At 43.5% G+C, this 24956-nt stretch overlaps 1 protein-coding gene and 1 long non-coding RNA gene across 6 annotated transcripts in view; one reads left to right on the forward strand and one right to left on the reverse strand.

The window, feature by feature from the left end:
• Nucleotides 1-414: 414 nt before the first annotated feature.
• On the forward strand, nucleotides 415-18685 carry LOC135091477 (uncharacterized). The gene is made up of 3 exons (XR_010262519.1): nucleotides 415-468; nucleotides 15459-15551; nucleotides 18481-18685. It is a non-coding gene; the product is annotated as an uncharacterized LOC135091477 (long non-coding RNA).
• LOC135091476 (solute carrier family 49 member 4 homolog) overlaps nucleotides 18251-24956 on the reverse strand; it is a 32998-nt gene continuing 26292 nt past the window's right edge. For all 5 annotated transcript variants that reach the window (XM_063989140.1, XM_063989139.1, XM_063989143.1 and 2 more), the window contains 4 exons: nucleotides 24550-24658; nucleotides 23991-24177; nucleotides 22491-22676; nucleotides 18251-21862 (listed from right to left, as the gene is read on the reverse strand). In XM_063989140.1, coding sequence (XP_063845210.1) covers nucleotides 21690-21862; nucleotides 22491-22676; nucleotides 23991-24177; nucleotides 24550-24658 — 655 coding nt within the window. In that variant the 3' untranslated portion in view covers nucleotides 18251-21689. The remainder of the gene's footprint in view (nucleotides 21863-22490; nucleotides 22677-23990; nucleotides 24178-24549; nucleotides 24659-24956) is intronic.

Consider the following 24956-nt stretch of genomic DNA (forward strand, 5'->3'; position numbering starts at 1 on the left):
CACGTGTAAGCCTGGTCGCTTCTTGCAGCTTCCCTTATTTCTTATGTTCTTATGTTCTTATGTGTGTACAAGATCAGTGACTAGTAATATTTTCAGGACCCTCGAAACAATTACCACTGAACTGCTGGTTAAAACTATCAGTACTACCGTTGGCTTCACCTCCTGACCATCAATCAATCACATTTTCTAACGCATTAATAACATAAATAAGGAAATACATTCACAACACATACCATAACATCCACTTACCACAGAAATCAGGGTAGATTTGAAGACGGACAGAAGTATAATAGCGGAGAAAAGAAAAAGGAGGGTCTCTTGGCGCATGCGTTCCCGCTACCTTGGTCTGCTGGTTGGGATCCCTGACCCACCGGACTGGCGCAGCTTGCCGGCACCCAGTTCATTTGGAGCAGCTGGACAGGGGGGAGCTACGTGGCCTTGGCAACAGGTATTTTCTCTGCATTTATGGTAACTTATCGTAGTGAAGTTTTATTTATATTGGTGTTATAATACCGTATACCTAAGTGTGCGTGATGTTATTGTTGTTGTTCGTGATGTTAACGGTGGTTATTCTGTATAATTATTCCGGATCACGAATAATAACGAAGTTTACATATGTAAGACACACTGTGGCCTTGCCGTAAATGTAAGAGTTTTTTGGGAGACGAGTCTGAAATGGCCGAGTGTAATAGCTCTGAGAATGCGCGGCGTCTTGAATTTTTTGTAAGGCCAGCTGTTGCAGTGAGCTCTGCGTCATTCAGTCAGCTGAGCCTAAACTGCGTTCGTTTGTGTGTCTGCTTACAAGTTGGGTACTAATACGCATGCTACTCAGTCCATGAAGTGTAATGACGTATGTCGTCACGTTCTTTTTCCACCAACAATCACTGATAATACAAGAGAAAAGAAAGGAAGGAAAATTGCTCCTGAAAATGCCTTGAGCACCTTTACTCCGGAGAGCGCCATCTATCGTAACAAAACTATTAAGAAATAACAGAGTAGAGTTGTATGTCACGCTCAGTCTTTTAAGGGCAGACTTGCATGTTTTACGCACATTATTTTGCTTTGCTTATTCATACTCAAATCATTACTTCTATGAGAATTAAAATAGAAGCTGGATACTTAATTCTGCGCTGATAAATTATTTTATCTTAGATATGAATAACTCCTTTATTACATCTCGTTAGGCATTCAATTCACACACAACTCTTAGTGACCATTTTCTAGCATTTTTTTTTTATGCCTGTTTTTTTTCGGATTTTTATTCATTTATTTTTTAAGCCCATATTTCATATTCTCCCCTGAAAACCCCTGATTCCCCCACAGTCCCCCAAGCTTGTATGAGGAGTTGCGGGGTAGGGGGAGAGGAGGGGAAGATGAAGTTATAAAGGACTGCAAGGTTATATTTAGGGTGAAAAATGAAAATATGGTCTAATCTTTTTTTTTTTTTTTTTTTTTTTACTAAGTCTTATAATACCTATTTATGTGCGTAGAGAGTTTCAAGGCGAAGTGTGTGTCGTGCTTCTATGTTGCACGATCTTGCTGCGTCTCTGATCTTTAAGATTGGCTTTTGTGGGTTTAAGGGAACGCATTTAAGTTATAAGTTAAGTTATAAATTTCATTTAATTTGTATTATTTACACATATTTACATTCAGACGATCATGTACGATTTCCAACAACGAAAAATTACGAAAGTAGTTTCATCTCTCAAAATAAATTCCATTAAATATTTTTAACACTAAACATTACACTAACGATTTAAATCACTTCACATATTTAATACTCAATGATAAATCACATCCTACACAAACCTCGCAACTAATATTCAATGAGGAAACGCATCCTATACCTACCCGATCCTTCTCTGTCAATATACAACACCAACATTTTAGTCTGACTGCATGACTGCATTACAACTGTCTGGCTCTAATTACTGGTACTGTGACAGGCGGCTTGCTCATCTTGACTCTCTCTGGTCTGACAGCTCTGTCTAGCTTGTCTGTCTTGTCTATCTGTCACGTTTCGTCTCTTATCTATCAGGATGGTGATAGCTTCTTGGTACCTGCTTTCGTGTTTACCATCTTCTTCCCTCATTTATTCTTTCTATTTCTTAATTCCTTCATTTTTTTCATTTTTGTTTTTCTTTTCTTCTTACGTGTCTCATTTCTTGTTTCTTGGGTTACGACATATGAAATAGAAGAGAAAAAATATTTAAAAAAAAATGGAAAAATGATACTTAAAATTAGACATATTTTGGCTGACATCTGCTCAGTAGTAAATAAATATCAAAATTTTTAAAATTTCAGTGCTTAACCTATTCATTGGTTAATGATTCCAGCAAAGAAAATATTTAAAAAAAACATTTTTAACATAGAAAATAAGAAAATATAAAACCAAAAATTTTATAGGTCCATGATAATTTACATATATGCAGTGGAAATATTTATATTTATGATACTTTTTATAAATACTCATTGTTGGATTTAAAGACATTTTAATGAACACAAAAAAAAAATAAAATAAATAAAAAAATAAATTCTTACGAAGAAAACTACAGTTACAGTTACAATTTAAAGGTGAATAACTTACATGTGAAGAAAACTGGCTTTTCTTGAGGCGATGCAGTGGTCAGTATTCACCAGCCGCTTAGGCTAAATCCTTTATGAGCCTGCTCTTCCTTACCTTGCGTCTGTATGGCGATTCCATTCTTCTTTCCATGTTCTTCAGATGCTTGTAGATGGATGTATTGGGTTTAATGTCTAAATCTTCAACTAGATAATTGGCAACGTAACCAACATTATAGTCACCGATGGCAGTTGCGGTGGCGAACTCCACCATCCGCCTAGATGCTGGCTTGAATTTAGGGCACATTTTCCACACCCGTGAATGCAAATGTTCATTCCTGTTTTGTGTCATGCCCCTTGGACAAAGGGTCATGATGTCATCTGAGGTAAGACGCCGTTTTCATACGTGATTTACACATTCGGCTTCCTCCACCGGAGATGCAGCTCCATAAGATCCTTCGTTGTTGCACTTTTTTTTTTTTTTTTTTGACAGTGGAAGGCTGTTTTTTTTTTTTTTTTGACAGAGGAAAGCTGAACTGTCTCCATCAGAGAGGTAGGTTTTGTATAAGAAACCATGGTCTTTAGACCCTTCCCACATATTTAGAGCTGCAGCAGTCTCCATTCCTCCAGCTGCACCTTCGTATTTTTTTTTTTTTTTCATAATCAGGGCGGTGCGCGTCCAGCCACTCCTCATGCTCACCCTCGGTCATCTTTCGCTTTTCAAGGCCTTTTTCTTGCTATTGCATGCACCACAAAGCTTGCTACACACTTCATAGTCTTGTACGAGTCCTGTGATAATGTCTAACATGGCACCAGTTCCAAAATTAGACTTGTCCCCGCCTTTGCCAAGAACCATCGAAAATCACGTCGCTCATCACCTTGTTATCCACTGGTTCATTCACTTCTGCATTTATTTATTTATTTTTTTTTTCGTAAGCAGTTCTTTTGCTCATACCTAACACACTTTTCGTGCTTGCTACAGCAATTTTAGTCATGTACTTTGCGTAACGTACAAATGTTTTCCCTGTGAAGCTCTTCAAACTCATGAAATTATTTTCTTGCTACCATCATACCCTACAGCACACACAGCACACAAACAACAGAGTAAGCGGACGACAATTTTTCACATTCATTGGTGTGCTTTTCAGGTGTCAAGAACCACATTCCCACACTCACACTGTACTAGCATGTACGTGTCTATCTGGGGTTGAGTAAATTTTACTGATGTAGTACGTTCACTGGCACAAGTAGGGCACAACATACTCGTCACTATATGCTCAATGTGTTTCTGTTCAACGATAAATCTGGTCTCTTCTACAGTTTGATATTTACTCGTGTTCAGAGACAAATGACTTTTTCTCTCGAGATGATGGAGCTGTGGTGGCAGGAGTGGTGGTGGTTGTGGAGGTAGCGTAGGCAGTGGTGACGGCGGGGCTGGTTAGCATCTGCTCACCACGTACAATTCTTCTCGCCTCTTCCAGCCTCTGTCTTGCTAACACTACACTCCTTCTCGATGTAGTCTTTCTCTTGTTAGCTTTAGGCATCTTGCAGATTTTCTCAGGAACCGGTACGGCAAATAACAGGCCAGGAAATATGGAAAAACCTGCACGGCCGCTGCTTCGTAAGTACTAAATATTAAAAGGCTGACAGTACATTACTGCATACATATCTCAAAAGACTGGCAGTACATGGGTACCTGCCAGCCCCTTCATAATATAGGTACATAATGTACAGTTTAATGAACATTTTGCAAAAATTTTAATGCATACAACCCCTATTTTTTTTATATCCACTCTACTAATAGATTATATCTAGCTATGGTTCGTGCAGGTATTTCAAAGGTTATGTAATTGTTCTTATGTCTTTACATGTTTGAAGAAGTTCTGTAACTTTGTTATTATTGAACATGTCACAGTGAAGCTGAGAATATCTAGCGTGTGACAACGCGACCACTTGTTGTGCACTGAGTCTCCCCTGAGATCCCTCTCGCAGGGGCCAGCTCCCGGCGAGGCGATGCTCCTCTTCCCGGTAGTGTTGCCAGAGATGCGCGACCATAATTAATTAAAAGCAAAATGCCGTAAAATCATGGGATATTGTCAGACGTCAGACAGTGACTTAAAAAGGAGCAGGTGGGTGTGACATCTTTGTCTTTGCCTATCACCACAGAAACACCTTGAAACGATTCTGAAACATTCGTTCATTTTTCATTGCCCATAAGTTATTTTAAAAATTTTCATTAATTTTCGGTCAAAATCCCAGCCACCCCTCCAGGTAACGAGAAGTAGAGTATTTAATGATTGTATTGGTGATTTGCGCAAGGTGAAAATTGTTGTTAAGTCTCTGTGCTGGGCTTACATGTGACGCTTTAGTTGTATGTGTGAACAGTTTTGCTGTGAGGATAGATGGTTAATTAAGGCATAGATAGTTAGTGAATTAGAGATGTTGGCTGTGAAATGATGGCGCTGGGCAAAAGATCATTGGTATATAGTGAAAGTTCGGTGACTGGTTAAACCATTTGTTGCTGCTGGTATCAAGATGGCGAATGAGGGAAGTAGAAAAAAAAAATCAATAAGTGAAGGGAGGGGAGGGCGAAGGGACCGTGAGTTCTGCCCTTAATTGCAACTGACACTGGTTCCATTTCTGCTCAGTGCTGCGTGGAATTCTGAACTGATAATGAAAGGTTTGTCCTCAAACTTGCTCTGGTGGAAGTTTTGCATATATGTAGTTTTGAAAGCACCACTGGCAACGAAAGGAGAAATTAATTTATTATTTTTTTTATTATTTAGTGTTATTTAGGCTCATTAATGAATAATTATCCAAATCAACGTCTACTACTGCTGTAAGTAGACGTAAGTGAAAGTGAGATGATTAGCAAAAATAATGGTAGTCTTCCTCCCATGCACCCCATCACGGCCTCTTCGCTTCCTCCCTGCCTGTGTTCCACGATCCCTTCCCGACACCCTCCCTGCCTCACCACTCGTTCCGCTCCCTTACCAGCCCTTGTATCTCGCTCTCCCTCCCTGACCCTCCTATAGTTCCCACGCTGCCCTTTCCCCCGTGTCTTTGCCTTCTATCTACCACAGCGTCCCTCCCAGCCCATTCCACTCCCTCTGTCCACACCTCCCTTTCATCCCTACCTCCATAACTTCCTCCCAGCACCCTTTTCTTTCCAATAGTGAATCCGTAGGTGTAGCGGTGGTGGTGGTGGTGGTGCCGCCGCCGCCGCCGCCGCCGCCGCCAGAGACCAGTAGTGTTGCCAGATATACTGAAATATCGGGAGATCTACTGAAATTCTTATGGATCTCAACAAATCCCGAATTATTGCCGTAACCTACTGAACTGTGATAGTTCAGAAAATCTATATGTATTAAGCTTGCTGTCAGTTAAGTCCTTAAAAACTAAATAGAGAGAGAGAGAGAGAGAGAGAGAGAGAGAGAGAGAGAGAGAGAGAGAGAGAGAGAGAGAGAGAGAGAGAGAGAGAGGGAGGGAGGAGCAGGAGGAGGGGCAAGGAGAAGGGTAAGGGAGGACTGTTACCGACTATCTATTATTTTGCACGCCAGAACCAATGAAGAATTTGGCTGGCCTGGTATTCCAGGCAAATCATGTCGATGATTACCACGTTCAAATGATTGTTGAGACGTTCGAGGAATGGTTTCTCGACTGTTACCTAACATTCCTCCCTTTCCAGTTATAGTGATGGATAATACATCCTATCACTCATGAAAAATAAATGACCAACACGCAACGATAAGAGAACGGCTGGAGAAGAAGGGAATAACAGTACCTGAACGTCTACCGAAAGTGAAACTCGTGGAACTTATGACTCGCCACATTACTGCTGCAGACTCAATTACGTCATCGACAAGGTGGCCTCAGACAAAGGCCATACAGTTGTACGCCTGCCTCCTTGTCACTGCTGTTATAACCCCAATGAACTGATATGGGATCAGCTTAAAGCTTGTCTCAAAAACGAATATATTCATGGATTTTTTTTTTTTTATGTAGGAGGGACACTGGCCAAGGGCAACAAAAATCCAATTAAAAAAAAAAAAGCCCACTAAGATGCCAGTCCCATAAAAGGGTCTAAAGCGGTAGTAAAAAATTGAAGGATAAGTGTCTTGAAACCTCTCTCTTGAAGGAATTCAAGTCATAGGAAGTGGAAATACAGAAGCAGGCAGGGAGTTCCAGAGTTTACCATAGAAAGGGATGAATGATTGAGAATACTGGTTAACTCTTACATTAGAGAGGTGGATAGAGTAGGGGTGAGAGAAAGAAGAAAGTCTTGTGCAGCGAGGCCGCGGGAGGAGGAGAGGCATGCAGTTAGCAAGATCAGAAGACCAATTAGTATGAAAATAGCAATAGAAGATAGCTAGAGATGCAACATTGCGGCGATGAGAGAGAGGCTGAAGACAGTCCGTTAGAGGAGAGGAGTTGATGAGACGAAAAGCTTTTGTTTCCACCCTGTCTAGAAGAGCGGTATGAGTGGAACCCCCCCAGACATGTGAAACATACTCCATACGTGGATGGATAAGGCCCTTGTACAGATTTAGTAGCTGGTGTGAGAAAAACTGGCAGAGACGTCTCAGAACGCCCAACTTCGTAGAATCTGTTTTAGCTAGAGATGAGAGTGAAGTTTCCAGTTCAGATTATAAGTAAAGGACAGACCGAGGATGTTCAGTGTAGAAGAGGGGGACAGTTGAGTGTCGCTGAAGAAGAGGGGGTAGTTGTCTGGAAGGTTGTGTCGAGTTGATAGATGGAAGAATTGAGTTTTTGAGGCATTGAACAATACTAAGTTTGCTCTGCCCCAATCAGAAATTTTTGAAAGATCAAAAGTCAGGCGTTCTGTGGCTTCCCTGCGTGAAATGTTTACTACCTGAAGGGTTGGACGTCTATGAAAAGACGTGGAAAAGTGCAGGGTGTTATCATCAGCGTAGGAGTGGATAGGACAAGAAGTTTAGTTTAGAAGGTCTTTGATGAATAATAAGAAGAGTGGGTGACAGGACAGAACCCTGAGGAACACCACTGCTAATAGATTTAGGAGAAGAACGGTGACCGTCTACCATAGCAGCAATAGAACGGCCAGGAAGGAAACTTACGATGAAGTTACAGAGAGAAGGATAGAAGCTGTAGTAGGGTAATTTGGAAATCAAAGCTTTGTGCCAGACTCTATTAAAAGCTTTTGGTATATCCAAGGCAACAGCAAAAGTTTCACCAAAATCTCTAAAAGAGGATGACCAAAACTCAGTAAGAAAATTCAGAAGATCACCATTAGAGCGGCCTTAACGGAACCCATACTGGCGATCAGATAGAAGGTTGTGAAGTGATAGATGTTTAAGAATCTTTTTGTTGAGGATAGATTCAAAAACTTTAGATAGGTAGGAAATTAAAGCAATAGGACGGTAGTGTGAGGGATTAGAACGGTCACCCTTTTTAGGAACAGGCTGAATGTAGGCAAACTTCCAGCAAGAAGGAAAGATAGATGTTGACAAACGGAGTTGAAAGAGTTTGACTAGGCAAGGTGCAAGCACGGAGGCACAGTTTCGGAGAACAATAGGAGGGACCCCATCAGGTCCATAAGTCTTCCGAGGGTTTAGGCCAGCAAGGGCATGGAAAACATCATTGCGAAGAATTTTAATAGGTAGCATGAAGTAGTCAGAGGGTGGAAGAGTGGGAGGAACAAGCCCTGAATCGTCCAAGGTAGAGCTTTTAGCAAAGGTCTGAGCGAAGATTTCAGCTTTAGAGATAGATGTGATTGCAGTGGTGCCATCTGGTTGAAATAAAGGAGGAAAAGAAGAAGCAAAGTTATTAGAGATATTTTTGTCTAGATGCCAGAAGTCACGAGGGAAGTTAGATCTTGAAAGATTTTGACACTTTCTGTTAATGAAGAAGTTTTTGGCTAGTTGGAGAACAGACTTGGCATGGTTCCGGGCAGAAATATAAAGTGCATGAGATTCTGGTGATGGAAGGCTTAAGTACCTTTTGTGGGCCACCTCTCTCATGTATAGCACGAGAACAAGATGTATTAAACCAAGGTTTGGAAGGTTTAGGTCGAGAAAAAGAGTGAGGAATGTACGCCTCCATGCCAGACACTATCACCTCTGTTCCACCTACACAAGTCCCATAGGAGGAGAAACCGGTGAAAATAACTCGCGAGGTGGAGCAACACATGGGGGCTATCAAACAGCTGGAGTCTCCTGGTGTACTGAGTTTAGTAACAGCGGTGAACCCAAACATCTGTTTCGCCTGCCGACGTGGCAAACCCGCAGGCAACAATGACGTGTCAGGCACAGCTTATTTGTGCACCGACCTATGAACAAACGTATAATTTATACCCAAATTAATGTAAATTCATATATAATAATAAATCAAATATCAACACCCTTTAAAGTCTCAATACAAACAATCTTGGTAATCCCATTCTTCCTCACAAACCGAGTGAACCAAGTTCAAACCCCTGGCGTCAACATCATTCAAACCCCTGGCGCCAACAACCTCTGTTATTCGCTCGGCACACAAAAGACGGGTCTCTGACACGGAAGCAGTAATCATTCTAAGGAAAATCGGCAAAATACCTCCTCAGGTCCTCCCAACTAGCAGAGGCAAAACGCCAGAGGCACCTTCGCTTAGGGGGATCAAGAGGATGGATTGGAGCGATAGGACAAGATACAGATATGAGATTGTGATCGGAGGAGCCCAACGGAAGAGAGGGTGACAGCATAAGCAGAAGGATTAGAGGTCAGGAAAAGGTCAAGAATGTTGGGCGTATCTCCAAGACGGTCAGGAATACGAGTACGGAGTTACACCAATTGCTCTAGATCGTGGAGGATAGCAAAGTTGAAGGCTAGTTCACCAGGATGGTCAGTGAAGGGAGAGGAAAGCCAAAGCTGGTGGTGAACATTGAAGTCTCCAAGAATGGAGATCTCTGCAAAAGGGAAGAGAGTCAGAATGTGCTCCACTTTGGAAGTTAAGTAGTCAAAGAATTTCTTATGGTCAGAGGAGTTAGGTGAGAGGTATACAGCGCAGATAAATTTAGTTTGAGAGTGACTCTGTAGTCGTAGCCAGATGGTGGAAAACTCGGGCACGAGAGCAGGTTAAGTCGATGCGCACATAAAAGCAAAATCCAGCTTTGGACTGGAAATGAGGATAGAGAAAGTAGGACGGAACAGAAAAGGGGCTACTGGCAGTTGCCTCAGACACCTGAGTTTCAGTGAGGAAAAGAAGATGAGGTTTAGAAGAGGAGAGGTGGTGTTCTACGGATTGAAAATTAGATCTTAGACCGCGAATGTTGCAGAAGTTAATGAAGAAAAAGTTGAGGGGGGTGTCAAGACACTTAGGGTCGTTGTCAGAAGGGCAGTCCGACCTGGGGACATTTGTGGATCCCTCTCCAGATGGGGACTCCGAGGCTGGTGTAGGAGTCGCCATGATAATTTTGAAATTTTGAATGAAGGGTGTGTGTGTTATTAGGTGCTTGTAGTTTTGTGTGGAGGAAGAGAGTTGTCTTTAGAGGGCAGGAAGTGACAACCCCGCTTGTGTTGTGAGACACAAAGGGAAACGTTCAGTGAGGTCACAGCTGGATTTAATGGTAACTTCACAGCACCCCCTGATTCAGTGCTTTAGACCTCACTGGGGGTAATTATCGTTTCGGCAGGTGCCTACTGTTTCCTAACTACTGACCTGAAACCACTCATTCATGAAGCAATGGACAAGACTACAGCAGAACACTGGAGAGACAGTATCATGCACGCAACAGCACCATTACTACCAGCAGAGAAAGGAGGAGAAGGAGGAGCACCAGCAGCAGCAGAAGAAGCAACACCACCACCATGACCACCAGTAACAGAGGAAGAAGCGCCACCATGACCACCAGCAGCAGAGGAAGTAGAAGGACCATCCCCACCACCAGCAGAGGAAGAAGAAGGACCACCACCACCAGCAGCAGCAGAGGAAGAAGGACCACCACCACCACCAGTAGAGGAAGAAGAAGGACCACCACCACCAGCAGAGGAAGTAGAAGGACCACCACCACCACCACCACCACCACCACCACCAGCAGAGGAAGAAGAAGGACCACCACCACCAGCAGAGGAAGTAGAAGGACCACCATCACCACCACCACCACCACCAACAGAAGAAGAAGGACCACCACCACCAGCAAAGGAAGAAGAAGGACCACCACCACCAGCAGAGGAAGAAGGACCACCACCACCACCGGAAGAAGAAGAACCACCACCACCAGAAGAGGAAGAAGAAGGACCACCACCACCAGCAGCAGCAGAGGAAGAAGAAGGACCACCACCACCAGCAGAGGAAAAAGGACCACCACCACCACCGGAAGAAGAAGGACCACCACCACCAGCAGAGGAAGAAGGACCACCACCACCAGCAGAGGAAGAAGGACCACCACCACCAGCAGAGGAAGAAGAAGGACCACCACCACCACCAGCAGAGGAAGTAGAAGGACCACCACCACCACCACCACCACCAGAAGAAGAAGGACCACCACCACCAGCAGAGGAAGAAGGACCATCACCACCAGCAGAGGAAGTAGAAAGACCACCACCACCAACCAGCAGAGGAAGAAGAAGGACCACCACCACCACCACCAGAGGAAGAAGAAGGGACCACCACCACCACCACCACCAGCAGAGGAAGAAGGACCACCACCACCACCACCAGCAGAGGAAGAAGAAGGACCACCACCACCACCAGCAGAGGAAGTAGAAGGACCACCACCACCACCACCACCACCACCAGAAGAAGAAGGACCACCACCACCAGCAGAGGAAGAAGGACCATCACCACCAGCAGAGGAAGTAGAAAGACCACCACCACCAGCAGAGGAAGAAGAAGGACCACCACCACCACCAGAGGAAGAAGAAGGGACCACCACCACCACCACCACCAACAGAGGAAGAAGGACCACCACCACCACCACCAGCAGAGGAAGAAGAAGGACCACCACCACCACCACCACCAGCAGAGGAAGAAGAAGGACCACCACCACCACCACCACCAGCAGAGGAAGAAGAAGGACCACCAACACCAGCAGAGGAAGAAGAAAGACCACCACCACTACCACCACCAGCAGAGGAAGAAGAAGGACCACCACCACCACCTGCAGAGGAAGTAGAAGGACCACCACCACCACCGGAGGAAGAAGAAGGACCACCACCACCAACACCAGCAGAGGAAGTAGAAGGACCACCACCACCACCAGAGGAAGAAGAAGGACCACCACCACCACCACCACCACCACCAGCAACAGAGGAAGGAGGAGGACCACCACCACCACCACCACCACCAGCAGAGGAAGAAAAAGGACCACCACCACCACCACCAGCAGAGGAAGTAGAAAGACCACCACCACCACCAGAGGAAGAAGAAGGACCATCACCGCCACCACCACCAGCAACAGAGGAAGGAGGAGGACCACCACCACCACCACCACCAGCAGAGGAAGAAAAAGGACCACCACCACCAGCAGAGGAAGAAGGACCACCACCACCACCACCACCACCAGTAACAAAGGAAGAAGGACCACCACCACCAGCAGAGGAAGAAGGACCACCACCACTACCACCAGTAACAAAGGAAGAAGGACCACCACCACCACCATCAGCAGAGGAAGAAGGACCACCAACACCACCACCACCACCACCAACAGAGGAAGAAGAAGGACCACCACCACCACCATCAGCAGAGGAAGAAGGACCACCACCACCACCAGCAGCAGAGGAAGAAGGACCACCAACACCACCACCACCAGCAACAGAGGAAGAAGGACCACCACCACCACCACCACCACCAGCAGAAGAAGGAGGAGGACCACCACCACCACCACCACCAACAGCAGAGGAAGAAGAAGGACCACCACCACCAGCAGAGGAAGAAGGACCACCACCACCACCAGCAGAGGAAGGAGGAGGACCACCACCACCACCACCACCACCACCAGCAGAGGAAGGAGGAGGACCACCACCACCACCACCAACAGCAGAGGAAGAAGAAGGACCACCACCACCACCAGCATAAGAAGAAGAAGGACCACCACCACCACCACCACCACCAGAAGAAGAAGGACCACCACCACCACCAGCAGAGGAAGAAGAAGGACCACCACCACCACCAACAGAGGAAGAAGGACCACCACCACCACCAGCAGAGGAAGAAGGACCACCACCACCACCAACAGAGGAAGAAGGACCACCACCACCACCAGCAGAGGAAGGAGGAGGACCACCACCACCACCACCAACAGCAGAGGAAGAAGAAGGACCACCACAACCACCACCACCAGCAGAAGAAGAAGGACCACCACCACCACCACCACCTCCAGAAGAAGAAGAAGGACCACCACCACCACCAGCAGAAGAAAAAGGACCACCGCCACCACCAACAACAGAGGAAGAAAAAGGACCACCACCACCAGCAGAAGAAAAAGGACCACCACCACCAGCAGAGGAAGAAAAAGGACCACCACCACCAGCAGAAGAAGAAGGATCACCACCACCACCACCACCACCAGAAGAGGAAGAAAAAGGACCACCACCACCAGCAGAGGAAGAAGAAGGACCACCACCACCAGCAGAGGAAGAAGAAGGACCACCACCACCACCAACAGAGGAAGAAGGACCAACAGCAGCAGGAGAGAAAGAAGAAGGACCACCACCACCACCACCAGCAGAGGAAGAAAAAGGACTACCACCACCAACAGAGGAAGAAGAAGGACTACCACCACCACCACCAGCAGAGGAAGAAAAAGGACTACCACCACCAACAGAGGAAGAAGAAGGACCACCACCACCACCACCAACAGAGGAAGAAGAAGGACCACCACCACCACCACCAGCAGAGGAAGAAAAAGGACTACCACCACCAACAGAGGAAGAAGAAGGACCACCACCACCACCACCAGCAGAGGAAGAAAAAGGACTACCACCACCAGCAGAGGAAGAAGAAGGACCACCACCACCACCAGCAGCAGAGTAGGAAGAAGGACCATCAACAGCAGCAGGAGAGAAATAAGAAGGACCACCACCACCACCACCACCACCAGAGGAAGTATGACCACCAACAGCAGCAGGAGAGAAAGGAGGACGACCACCACCACCGGCAGAGGAAAAAGAAGGGCCATCAACAGCAGCAGGAGAGAAAGAAGGACCACCACCACCAGCAGAGGAAGGAGGAGAACCACCAACAGCAGGAGAGAAAGAACGACCACCACCAGCATCGCCACCACCATGGGAAGAAGCAACAACACTACCACAACCAACAGAGGAAAGAGTAGGACCTTCAAAGGAAGTAGCAGCACCACCACCACCATCACCATCAGAGGAAGAAGAGGCAGTACCACCATCATCGGAGAAAGAAGCTGCACCACCACCACGATCAGAGGAAAAGAGGCACCACCACCATCAATAGAAGAAAAAGAAGGGAAGGAGAAGAAAAGGGGAAGAAAAAGAAAAGAGAAGCGAAGAAACACCAACACCACAGGAAGGAGCATCAGAGGAAGAAGAGGAAACATAAGAAGGAAGTATCAAAGAAAGAGATGAAGTAGCAGTATCAGAGGAAGACGAACAACAGAGGAAGAGGAGGCCGCATCAGAGGAAGAAGACGTATCACCAGCATCAGCACAACAACAACAATAACAACAACAACAACAACAACAACAGCAACAGCAGCAGCAGCAGAAGGAACAAGAAGCAGCATCCAAGGAAGAAGCAGTAGCAGCTGGCAGATAAAGGAGCACCATTAGAGAAAGAAGAATTAGCAGCAGCACAGGACCACACCATCGGTCCATCCTTTTTTTTTTTTTTTCTTCTTTTTCTGGCCGACCAGTTCCATTCGAGCAGCCAGACGGGGGTGTACTGGTTGGTCTCAGCTGAAGGTATTTGTGCTTCTGCATAGATTTTCTGCATCTATTTATCACAGTGAGGTTTTATTCATGCTGGTGTTATACTGGTGTGTAGGTACGTACGTGTGAAGTTGTTACCGTTCGTGGTGTTAAGATAACGAGAAGCAGCACTGCTGGTTCAGGTGAAGGTTTCATTACTGCCATGTAGTTCCTTTACATGAACTAATTACAGTTTAATGTGGAATAGATGGATAGGGCGAGGGTGGAGTGCGGATCAGAGATGTGGAGGAAGAAATGATGGGGTGGGGCAGGTTGGACAAGAGATTGGAATAGTGGAAAGCTGTTGTCTAATTTTCTTGCTGCTGCAAGATGGTGGCGGTGGTGGGGAGGGCGACGGGGCCGTGGGTTAAGTCCTTAATTGTTTTCGATGCTGGTTCATTGGCTCGATTTCAGTTTCACTGCTTCATGTAATTAATTAATCATTTGATTGTTAACATTTTCTCACGTGATATGTTGTAGTGCAACTTTAGAGTAGCCTAATCCCTGAACATTACTGGCACCGAAAATAGGATGCAATTAACATTTTCAGTGCAAAGGTTTATTTTGGTTAAGAATTGTCTAGATACATAGATTAATCAGTATGCTGTTGTTGGCGATCAAATAGTTGAGATAATTATCAAATGAATGTAAGTTAACAACTCCCCACGGTACATCCCATCCTCTCCTTTGCTTCTGCCCTGCTTCTCGTTCCTGCGATCCTGTCCTGTCCTGGCCTCCCTGTCCGCCCCTGCCTCCCTGCCGCCTGACAAATCCCACGTCCTCACTTTCCCTCGTACTTTGATCTGATCCTCCCGTATCTTCCTCTTCCTAGTTCTCACGCTGACCTTCCGTTTCATGCTATTCCCTCCTTCACCACACCATCCCTTCCTGCCCCCATCCGCTCCCTCTGTGTTATTTCACGTACCTTTCATCCCTTCCTCCATAAAATGCTACCAGCACCATGTGAATCCGTGGGCGTAACGGTAGTGATTGTAATCACCAGGTGGCGCCGACGACCAGCCGAGCAGCACTCCGCTGACCAGTTCCCTTCGAGCAGCCAGACAGGGGGGGTAGTACTGGATGGCCTCAGCTTAAGGTATTATTATTATTATTATTATTATTATTATTATTATTATTATTTATTATTTTGTTATTTTTTATTTTTGTTTTATTTATTTTTTTTATTTATTTATTTTTTTTTGCGTTTCTTTCTTGCACTAGGTTGTCGTAATGAGGTTTTATTTATGATGGTGTTAAACTAGTGTGTAGGGACGTGTGTGTAAAGGTGTTACCGTTCGTGGTATTTGATAACGGGAAGTAATGTAATTAGTGAACGATTGTATTGGTGGTTCAGGTGAAGGGTTCATTACTGTCGTGTAGTTCCTGTGCTTGAATTAATTACTCATGACACTATGGGAGAATGTGTGAATAGCTTAATGTGGAACAGACGAATAGGGCGTGAGTGGAGCATGGGTCAGAGATGTGGGGGGGGGGCGGTTACACGACGTTGTTCACCACCGTTTCGAATTGTCACCTCGGTACTAGATGGCTGTCACCACTAGTCCTGATGGATTTCACTGCCACTTGTTCACTGGTTGATTGACTTAATGGATGTTGCTGGAGTTGACGGTGGCAGGATAGATGATGGTGGCTCGTTGATTCTCCGATGAATAGCGTCGAGGTACGTGGGTAGTGAGTGGTTTAGATTATGGTTGATTGTGCGAGTGAAGGTAACACAAACAGACGGATGTACTTTCTTGGTTTAATGACGAAGAAAGATGTAGAATCGTGATATCGAGACAGAATTACGATGGACGAGACGATGCTTGACTCTCTCTCTCTCTCTCTCTCTCTCTGTGAACTGACTAGCTATACATACATATTCTATGTATGGAGAAGAAAGTGGATCAGGATTGAGAATCGGAGATGAAGGATGGCCAGTCAGATGCCTGGAAATAGGGTAAGGGAACCAATGAGAGAGGTTGTTATTCTGACCAATGACCTGGGAGGAAGGCAAGAAAGGCAATGCAGATGTTTTCCCTAAGGACTGGCAGAAATGTAGGGAAGGTGTGATATTTCCTTGAGATGGGGAGAGGAAGGGGAAAAGGTTAAAAATAGGATAGACTTACCATGTGGAACACAGTGAACAGTAGAATGTAATACAATGGTAATAATAATAATAATAGTAATAATAATAATAATAATAATAATAATAATAATAATAATAATAATAATAATAATAATAATAATACGACTGATACAGGGGGGAGGAGAGAGGTGGTAAGACGAGACTTCATCGCTATAGTGAAAAGTTGACTAATTCACTTGCTGCTGCTAGTATCAAGATGGCGGGAGAGGAAGATGGTGGTGAGGAGGGTGACGGTGCCGTGGGTTCAGTCCTTAATTGGTTTTCATGCTGGTTGATGGGCTCGATTTACGCTTCGCTGCTTTTTGGAAGTAACCTTTGGTTCTCAACGGTTTCTTCTCAGATATCATTTCGTGGTGTAAAATTTTATTAGAAATATGAAAACAGCGATGGCAACGAAAAATGCTTTTCTATTTTAGTGCACTGTTAATTTGACTAGGAATTGCCTAGAGCGAATAGATGAATTATCCAAATTAACGTCTACTCCTTATGTACGAGTAAGTAGCGCTAAAATTAAGATAGCATAGAAGTTAATGGTATTCCCTCCTCACCTCCAAAACATTCAGCCACTTCCTCCCCTGCTTCTACCCAAGGACATATGAACCATCTTGCTTCTACCTTACCTCTCAGTCCCACCATCCCGCTCTGTCCCCCTCCACTGCCTCTCTGCCGGTCCCTCACTGGTCCTCCTCTTCTACAATTCCCACGCTGACCCTGTCTCCTAATATCATCTTCCCCCACCATCCCTTCCAGCCCCTACCACTCCCCGTTTCCTCTGTGCCACCTGTTTTCCATCCCTTGCTTGCTTCCTTCCTCTCACCACATTTTCTATCATTGATGGGTGTTAGCGTGCGAATTAGTGGGAGTACCAATGGTGGGGACGGTGGTACGGGTTGTCAGCGGTGGCGAGGGTCGGACAATGCACGTGAGAATGTTGTGTAAATGGTCTCTCTTCGTGGCATTGGAGGAAATACGTATCTGCCATGTTGTGTATGTATGACAGGTGGGACTTTTAAATAGCATTAAGTTTATAAGTTTCCTTACCTGTTTATTTTGTTTGAATTCATTACGCTTATAATTAACTTTCCATAACCAGTGTAGATGCATGCTGAATTCCAGTTAATGTATGCTGTGAGCTAAGTAAGAAAGTTTACACGAATGGCAGATATCACATAGATGCTGTCATAAATAATCGACAGTTCAGTGACACAATTCACCACTAATAAGTTCATTATTTATTTGAAGTTCAAGTTAATTATGCAAATTATTTTTTCATAACCAGTGGGGGCACATTTTCATCTAAAAACCAAGATAATTTTAGCGTTTCCAACAAACTACAAGCAGTAAATTTTTTTAATTACCGGATCACTTCTTTTGGTCTCAATGGTCTATTGCTGTTGACATTTTGGCTGAGTGGCGTGCTTGGATTGCCTTGCATCCTGATCATCGTGCTTGGATTGCCTTGCATCCTGATCATCGGTACGAAGGAATGGTCTTGCTACCCATGGCTGATGTGCCTGCCAAGAGTATTGTGTGACTCGTATGACTCCTTGGCACCAGCTATATTTTTTTTCTTACCTCACTGCTCATATGCATATCAACTTGAATTCAAAATTGACATCTTGAAAAATACACATTCAAACAACAGATGACAAGTAGTTTGCTTGAGGCAGGTTTATTTTCAGGGTCAGGGCAGTATAGTGAAGGATAACAACCATGGAATGATGTCTCTTGAACAGGATGGATCAAGTTCTACCAGCTTCAGCCTTACAGACAGCAGTGGATGGGGAGATACTGACACAGTATCGGTTCATCTTTTAGTTTGAAATATTTTGTGATTTTAAAATATGAACCCAAATCAACACTTAAACATTTGCAGGTCCTGATGGTGCTGGATCCCTATCAGGAAGACAGGAGAATTTCTACAGGGTGCCAATCAAGACAAAGTAAGGGCACTTCTCCACCTGTCCCCTCCACCTGGACAGGTGGAGGAGTGCAAGAGTCCAACATGTCTGTATAGATTGGGTTTGTTTTCAACCCACTAAAATACAACAGTTAAAAAGTCCAGTGGACTCTTGAATAACTTTTCTGTATTTTTTAATTACCTAATGAATATGCTGCATCTGAAAGAAGATAGGCAAATTTAATTTACATACAATATAATAGTAGTACACTGCTACAAATGCCTTTTGGTCCTCTCTCCTGCAGAAGTTCATTGTTGATATGACTTCATAATTATGACCTGCAAATAACCATTAAATATAATATTGTCTCAGAGTGGGGGATCTTCTTGTCTATCAACACCTGCACACTCCATTCTGCATAATGTCTTACTCTGGAGTCATCTTGCATCTTCAGGTCAAAGGACAGCCATGTCTGAGCAGTAGAAAGCATGGCCAAGAAAACCAGAATCAGTCTGAAGAATGCAGTTAGCTGCCAAATGCTTGACTCCTGCAGCACCACTATCACAGATAACCACATTCTTCACACTGATTCTGGCTTTCTTGGTCTGGCTCTCCACTCTTCAGACATGGTTCCCTGTCATTTCTGGCTGAAGATGCCTAAGAGTCAAAACACTATGCAAAATGCAACTGTGCACCTCCTAGCCTTCCAGAAAGGTTTCCTTTGAGCTACAGGTGAGGAGTTAAGACAGCACATTTTGAGGGACATTGTAGAGTTAAAATCCAAAAAACACAAGCCACTTGTTGAACAGCATCACAGAATGCTGGATATAACAAATATCTAAAGATGCATCTGATACATTGCAAGACCCACTCAATTAAACCTTGCCAACAGCAATGTGAAGCAAAAAAAAAAGTATCATTACATGTGTATAAAATATAAATATATACAGGAGGGGACTCTGTTGTACTGTACAGTTAACACTCAGAGGCAGGCCAGTGGCCCTGTGAGCTGGATGGAGAAAAGGCAAAAATGCTAAACTGTCCATGTGTTCAGTCTGCCATTCAAGAGCCACTTTCCACCCTATTATCCACCCTATAAATAAATGACACTGTTCCATTATGTCTATATCACAGGATTAGGATGGAGGAGGAACTATTATTGTGAGCCCAGCAAATTATGGGAATCAGAAGGCAAGTACGCTTCCCTCCCAGAAATTGTTTGTCAACACGAGCTATGTGCATCGTGGCACGTAATGCTATGTGGAGCACAGACAGTAGTACAAAACAATCAGAATCACTACATGAACAACCAACTCTAAAACACTTAACAGGAACAAGCAAATGAGAAGGCAATGGTGCAGGTGGATAATTCAAAACCATCACACAGGACCAATGTTGACCACAAACTAACCTGAGAAAATGAGTTTTGAATGATAAAATCTAAAATTATCTTAATAATCATATATGCTTGACATAAAAATATCATCCCTACCTAATATTTTCAAAATCATTTGGAAGATTCCAGTATCTTCCAGCCTCTCACAGAGCTCTGGCACTCAGACATGACATTGTTGTATCCATGACTAAGAAATAAATATCATAAATTAATTTTAAAAATCTACATATGTACAAGTACATATTAAGCTCAGTAATACTTCAGAAGCAAACAATTGTAAATGATCTAGGATACTGTAGAACTGTATAAGAAAATACATAGACTATAAAAAGTTGATCAGTAAAATCATATACAAAAAATACATACTGGATATAAAAAGTTCTCACTAAAGATTCTCTTTTTTCCACAACACAAAAAAATAAATAAATAAATAAAAAAATATAAAAAAATGTGCAAGATTTTTTTTTATCTTCCTAACACTTATAGAAATATTTTCTGGCAACTCCTGCAAGTTAAGCTGACAAAAAATATTTGCATCTTATTTTTACCTGCACAGCATCACCATTCCTCACAATGGCACCATGCACCAATCATGCATGTCTTATTGACAACAGAATTTACTTCAGGTTCAGCCCAATCACTTGTCTTGGAACAAGGACTGAACTAGTTCACATCAGTTCCACAAATTTTGTCATTCTTGATCTCTCAGAATTTTAACTAATGCTAGTGAATAGCATAATATAACTTAAGGTGCAACTGCATGTTGTGAGGACTGGTATCTGTGAGACCACTGCACTCATAATATAACTTAAGGTGCAACTGCATGTTGAGGACTGGTATCTGTGAGACCACTGCACTCATTTGACACATTGTTGACAACATACATATGCAGTGTTGTTTCCTTGCTTTTCGATCTCAATTCATCACCTATAAAGGTGTTTGTCGTAACGTGCACTTTACATTATGCACAAAAAACCTGTAGTTACCGATCAGTTTTCAATAATGAGATCATCCATGTGCATGCACGGTCATGAATGTCCCTTGCGTGGCTGTAGGTTGCATGAAGGCTGCAGTGTTCTCATCAATACATTAAGATGTGTTAATGACATTGTGCAATAACACAATATGCATTTGTGATGTCATGTGAATATGCCACACTGAAGGAGATGAGTATGAGTGATAGTACAATGCATGGCAGAGATTGTCTGGACAGAGTTGTAAAATTTGACTTGTATTTACACTTATCAAAGTTGCAAAAAGATTGCTTAAAATTACATGGTGTGTGCACAGTGGAGACCCATTTGTTGCAGTGCATCTGCCTCATGATGGAAGGCACCAGTCCACCTTCATACAGCCAACACACTCACTCCACCTTACAAGAGCTTTGATACTCTTTAATGCCTACAAAATGTTATGGTGGTCGTATTAAAATAATCCTACATAAAATACGTACATAAATCTATATAAAAATAGTCTTATTCAGGCTTTCATTCACACACTCATCCATGATTGCCTACAACTGCTAAAACTTAAACTCGCCAACAATCGCCACCATCACAAGCCATCAGCAGCCAATTGGTAACATAACTCACTGATACTTGTCACCTCAAAGTGCACCATGACCTTGAAAGCATATCACAACACTGCAACACCACAGAAACCTTCATTATAGACTCCAACTGAAACCTCAACCTGGCGCGCACACACACACACACACACACACACACACACACACACACACACAACACCTATCCCTAATGCATAATAAGGTTAGGCCGGTTCTATTTGCTAGTCTGAGGAATGGTCAGAGGAAGCTGAGGATGCTCCCACCACCACCACCTGGTCCTCTGCTGGTGCCTTGTCTACAGAGGTGCGCCGGTACTCCTCCCGCACCAGCCCCATCATCAGCACCACCACCAGTCCTTGGATTGCCAACAGGTAGTCCATCCAAAGCACACTCTCTGTGGAACAATGGAAGCATTACATCTTTTCATTAACTCTATCACCCCTGTATTGTCTTGCAGGAACTGGCACACTCAAAGGATGTTGATGAGGAGTTGGAATGTAAGGTGCAGGAAGATGATGGGGGGGGGGATGATGCAATGTAAAGATGATGGAAGAATAATGGAATGAATATATGTATGATGAAAAAACTGATGAAAGATGGAGAGAGGACAATGATTCCATCCTCTGATAAACAGACATCATAATTTCTAACAGTGACAATAGCTTATTTTATGTATAAGGACATTCATATCTGCATCTTACAGGTTTTATGTGTATATCATTGCATACAAAGGTGGCTTCTTGGTTGACAGAGGTCACTCAAGCAATAATCTGGCCATCATATTATAGCAAATGATGAATACAAAACTTTTTGTAATCAAGCATATAATGATCCATCATGAAATGGTAATTAATTTACTGCTTGAAGTATTTGGACATTCCTTCCCTGATATTAAAAACAGCATCTGAACCTGACTTGTCCCCTAGATAACCAGTTTCTCTTCTCAGCCTTGAACTGACCTTAACCTTCTAGAGATGATCAAGTAAAGGAAGAGAACAAATCTCTCTCCCTCTCTTACTCACTTTTGACGAAAGGTGTCTGCATGATGAAGAGGAAGAGTGCGGCCACAATGTTCCAGCAGATGGTGAGGAAGGCGCCCACCACTCCCTCAGACACAGGAAAAGCCAATTCCACCGCCAGCTCAAAGAAGAGAGGAGAGCAGGCGTAGTTGAAGGAAGCTCCGATGATGATGCTGATGAAGAGCTGAACTGTAGGAAGAAGAATGGGAAGGGATGATGCAACAGTAGTGAAAGACAAAGGCAAATAACTCAGGCCTTGGGAATCTCTTGTGGACTGCAAGAGGAGGAAAGAGAGAGGATGATACAATGGTAGTGAAAGACAAAGGCAAATAAATAACATTATAGACTGTGGGGAGGAGGAAAGAGAAGGATGATGCAATGCTAATGAAAGACAAAGGCAAATAAAAGGACTGGGGGAAGAAAGAGAAGGATGATGCAATACTAGTGAAAGACAATGGCAAATAAATAACCTTATGAACTGTAGGAGGGAGAAATAGAAGAGATGATGCAATGGTAGTGAAAGGCAAAGATAAACAACTTTATGAACTGTAGGAGGAAGAGAAAGGATGATGCAGTGGTAGAGAGGGACAAAGGGCCAGTCCCAAAGTCCATTTGTAAGCTCCCAATCCAAAATGCTCCTCATATTGGTAAGCACTTGAAAAAAAGAGTGACAAGTAATTCAAGCCCTGAGGACCCCTTATGGCCTGGCCTAACTAGTAACATGTCAGACTTGCATGCTTACCATCAGTGTCCTGCCAAGATTTACTTTCTGACAATGGTATCTCAAAGTCGATTCTTCCTACTTCTAGATCAATTTGTGTGTTTTTATGATACTTCAAAAGATGTTGACAGTGTGAAGAAAGTGAGAGAGTATTAAGATAAAGGAATGCATGGAATAATGACAAATGTAAGATAGAAGATACAGAAAAGAAGCACAGAGATGAAAGAAATACAAATGGTGCTAGAAGGCATGCATGGAGATGACATCAAAAGAAAGTTGAAAGACAGAGGAAAACAAGAAATAAGGGATAAAATATATATAATAAATGTGGTGTTATATTAAGAAGTTACTTTTTTTCTGTCTACTTAATCTATTCAAACTTTACCTAAATTACTTCATGGAAAATGTTTACATTTGTGTTCTTAATTGCCATGGTAAGTTTTCGTGCTTTGAAAAATCTGTAACCAGAAATATGATAAAATAAGCCCTCTCTCTCTCTGTTTATATGTCTGTCTCTATTCATCTTCCTTTCATTCTGTTTGTATGTTTGTCTGTATCTGTCTATCCACTTGTCTATCAGTCAGTCAGTCAGTCAGTCTCTCTCCTCATCTGCCCACCTGCCCTTCACTCTTCTTGTCTGTCTTTATGAGTCAGTTGATCTCTCTCTCCTCATCTGTCTGTCTGTCTGTCTGTCCACCTATATCTTCATCTATCCACATGTTCTTCACTTTCTTCGTCTGTCTGTCTGTCCACGTGTCTTTCTGTCAGTTGGTGTCTCTCACCTTTGCTGAATGGCAGGCACTGATTCATGAGGAGTAGGAACCAAGTATAGCCAGCTGTTGCCACCACCATGAGGGAAATGATGGTCAGCTTCATGTAACCAAAGAGGATGTCTGAGAAGCGCGAGGCAATGATAGCCATGAACACTCCCCCACAGGTCACGTACACCCCCATCCAGCTGGCATCATTCTGGGTAGGGAGTGAGAATGTGAGATGAAGGAAATGAAATGCCGAAATAAAAAGTCACTAGGAACTATGACTTTGTCCTGCAGGAGGGTGCAAGGATGTGAGATGGAGGAATTTAGATGTTGAAATGAAAAAGTACTATGGCCTTGTCTTTTGGGAGGGAGTGAGGGCATGAGATGGAGGAAATTAAATGAGAAAAAAAAAAAGGTACTACAGCTTTGTTCTAGGAGAGGGAGTAAGGACATAAGATGGAGTAAATAACATGCTCAAATAGAAAAAAACAAAGTACTAATGAAAAGCTGAGGTATCAAGCCATTACAGCTAAAACAAAATAATAAATATATAAATAAACAAATAACACATGAGATTACTTGCCTGGTCAATGCCAAAGGGTGCCACATTGATGTCAAGCACGCTGGACCATGCCACGTTGATGCCCAGGGTGATGGCATAGGGCACCACAAGCAGCCAGATGTTTTTGTTGCTGCCGAGACAGTGAGAGTCAATGTGAGGTTATGTGAATTAGAGATGCATAAACTAAAAAAGAAGGAAGTACTTAAATATAAGTAAGTGACACAAGAATACTAAATGAAGCACAAGTAAATAAGACAAAGGGAGAGATACAAAGATACGAAGAAAGCTACAAAGTGGGAAACAAGGGAGAAGAAAGGAAGAGGAATATATAACTGATAAGTTATCCTTAAGTAACACAGCCACTACAGAAATTATCATAACACAAGTATCCATTAATCTGTCCTTGCAAACTCTACTCTTATTATTCT

Source organism: Scylla paramamosain, chromosome 37 (assembly GCF_035594125.1).
Source record: "Scylla paramamosain isolate STU-SP2022 chromosome 37, ASM3559412v1, whole genome shotgun sequence".
Classification (NCBI taxonomy): domain Eukaryota; kingdom Metazoa; phylum Arthropoda; class Malacostraca; order Decapoda; family Portunidae; genus Scylla; species Scylla paramamosain.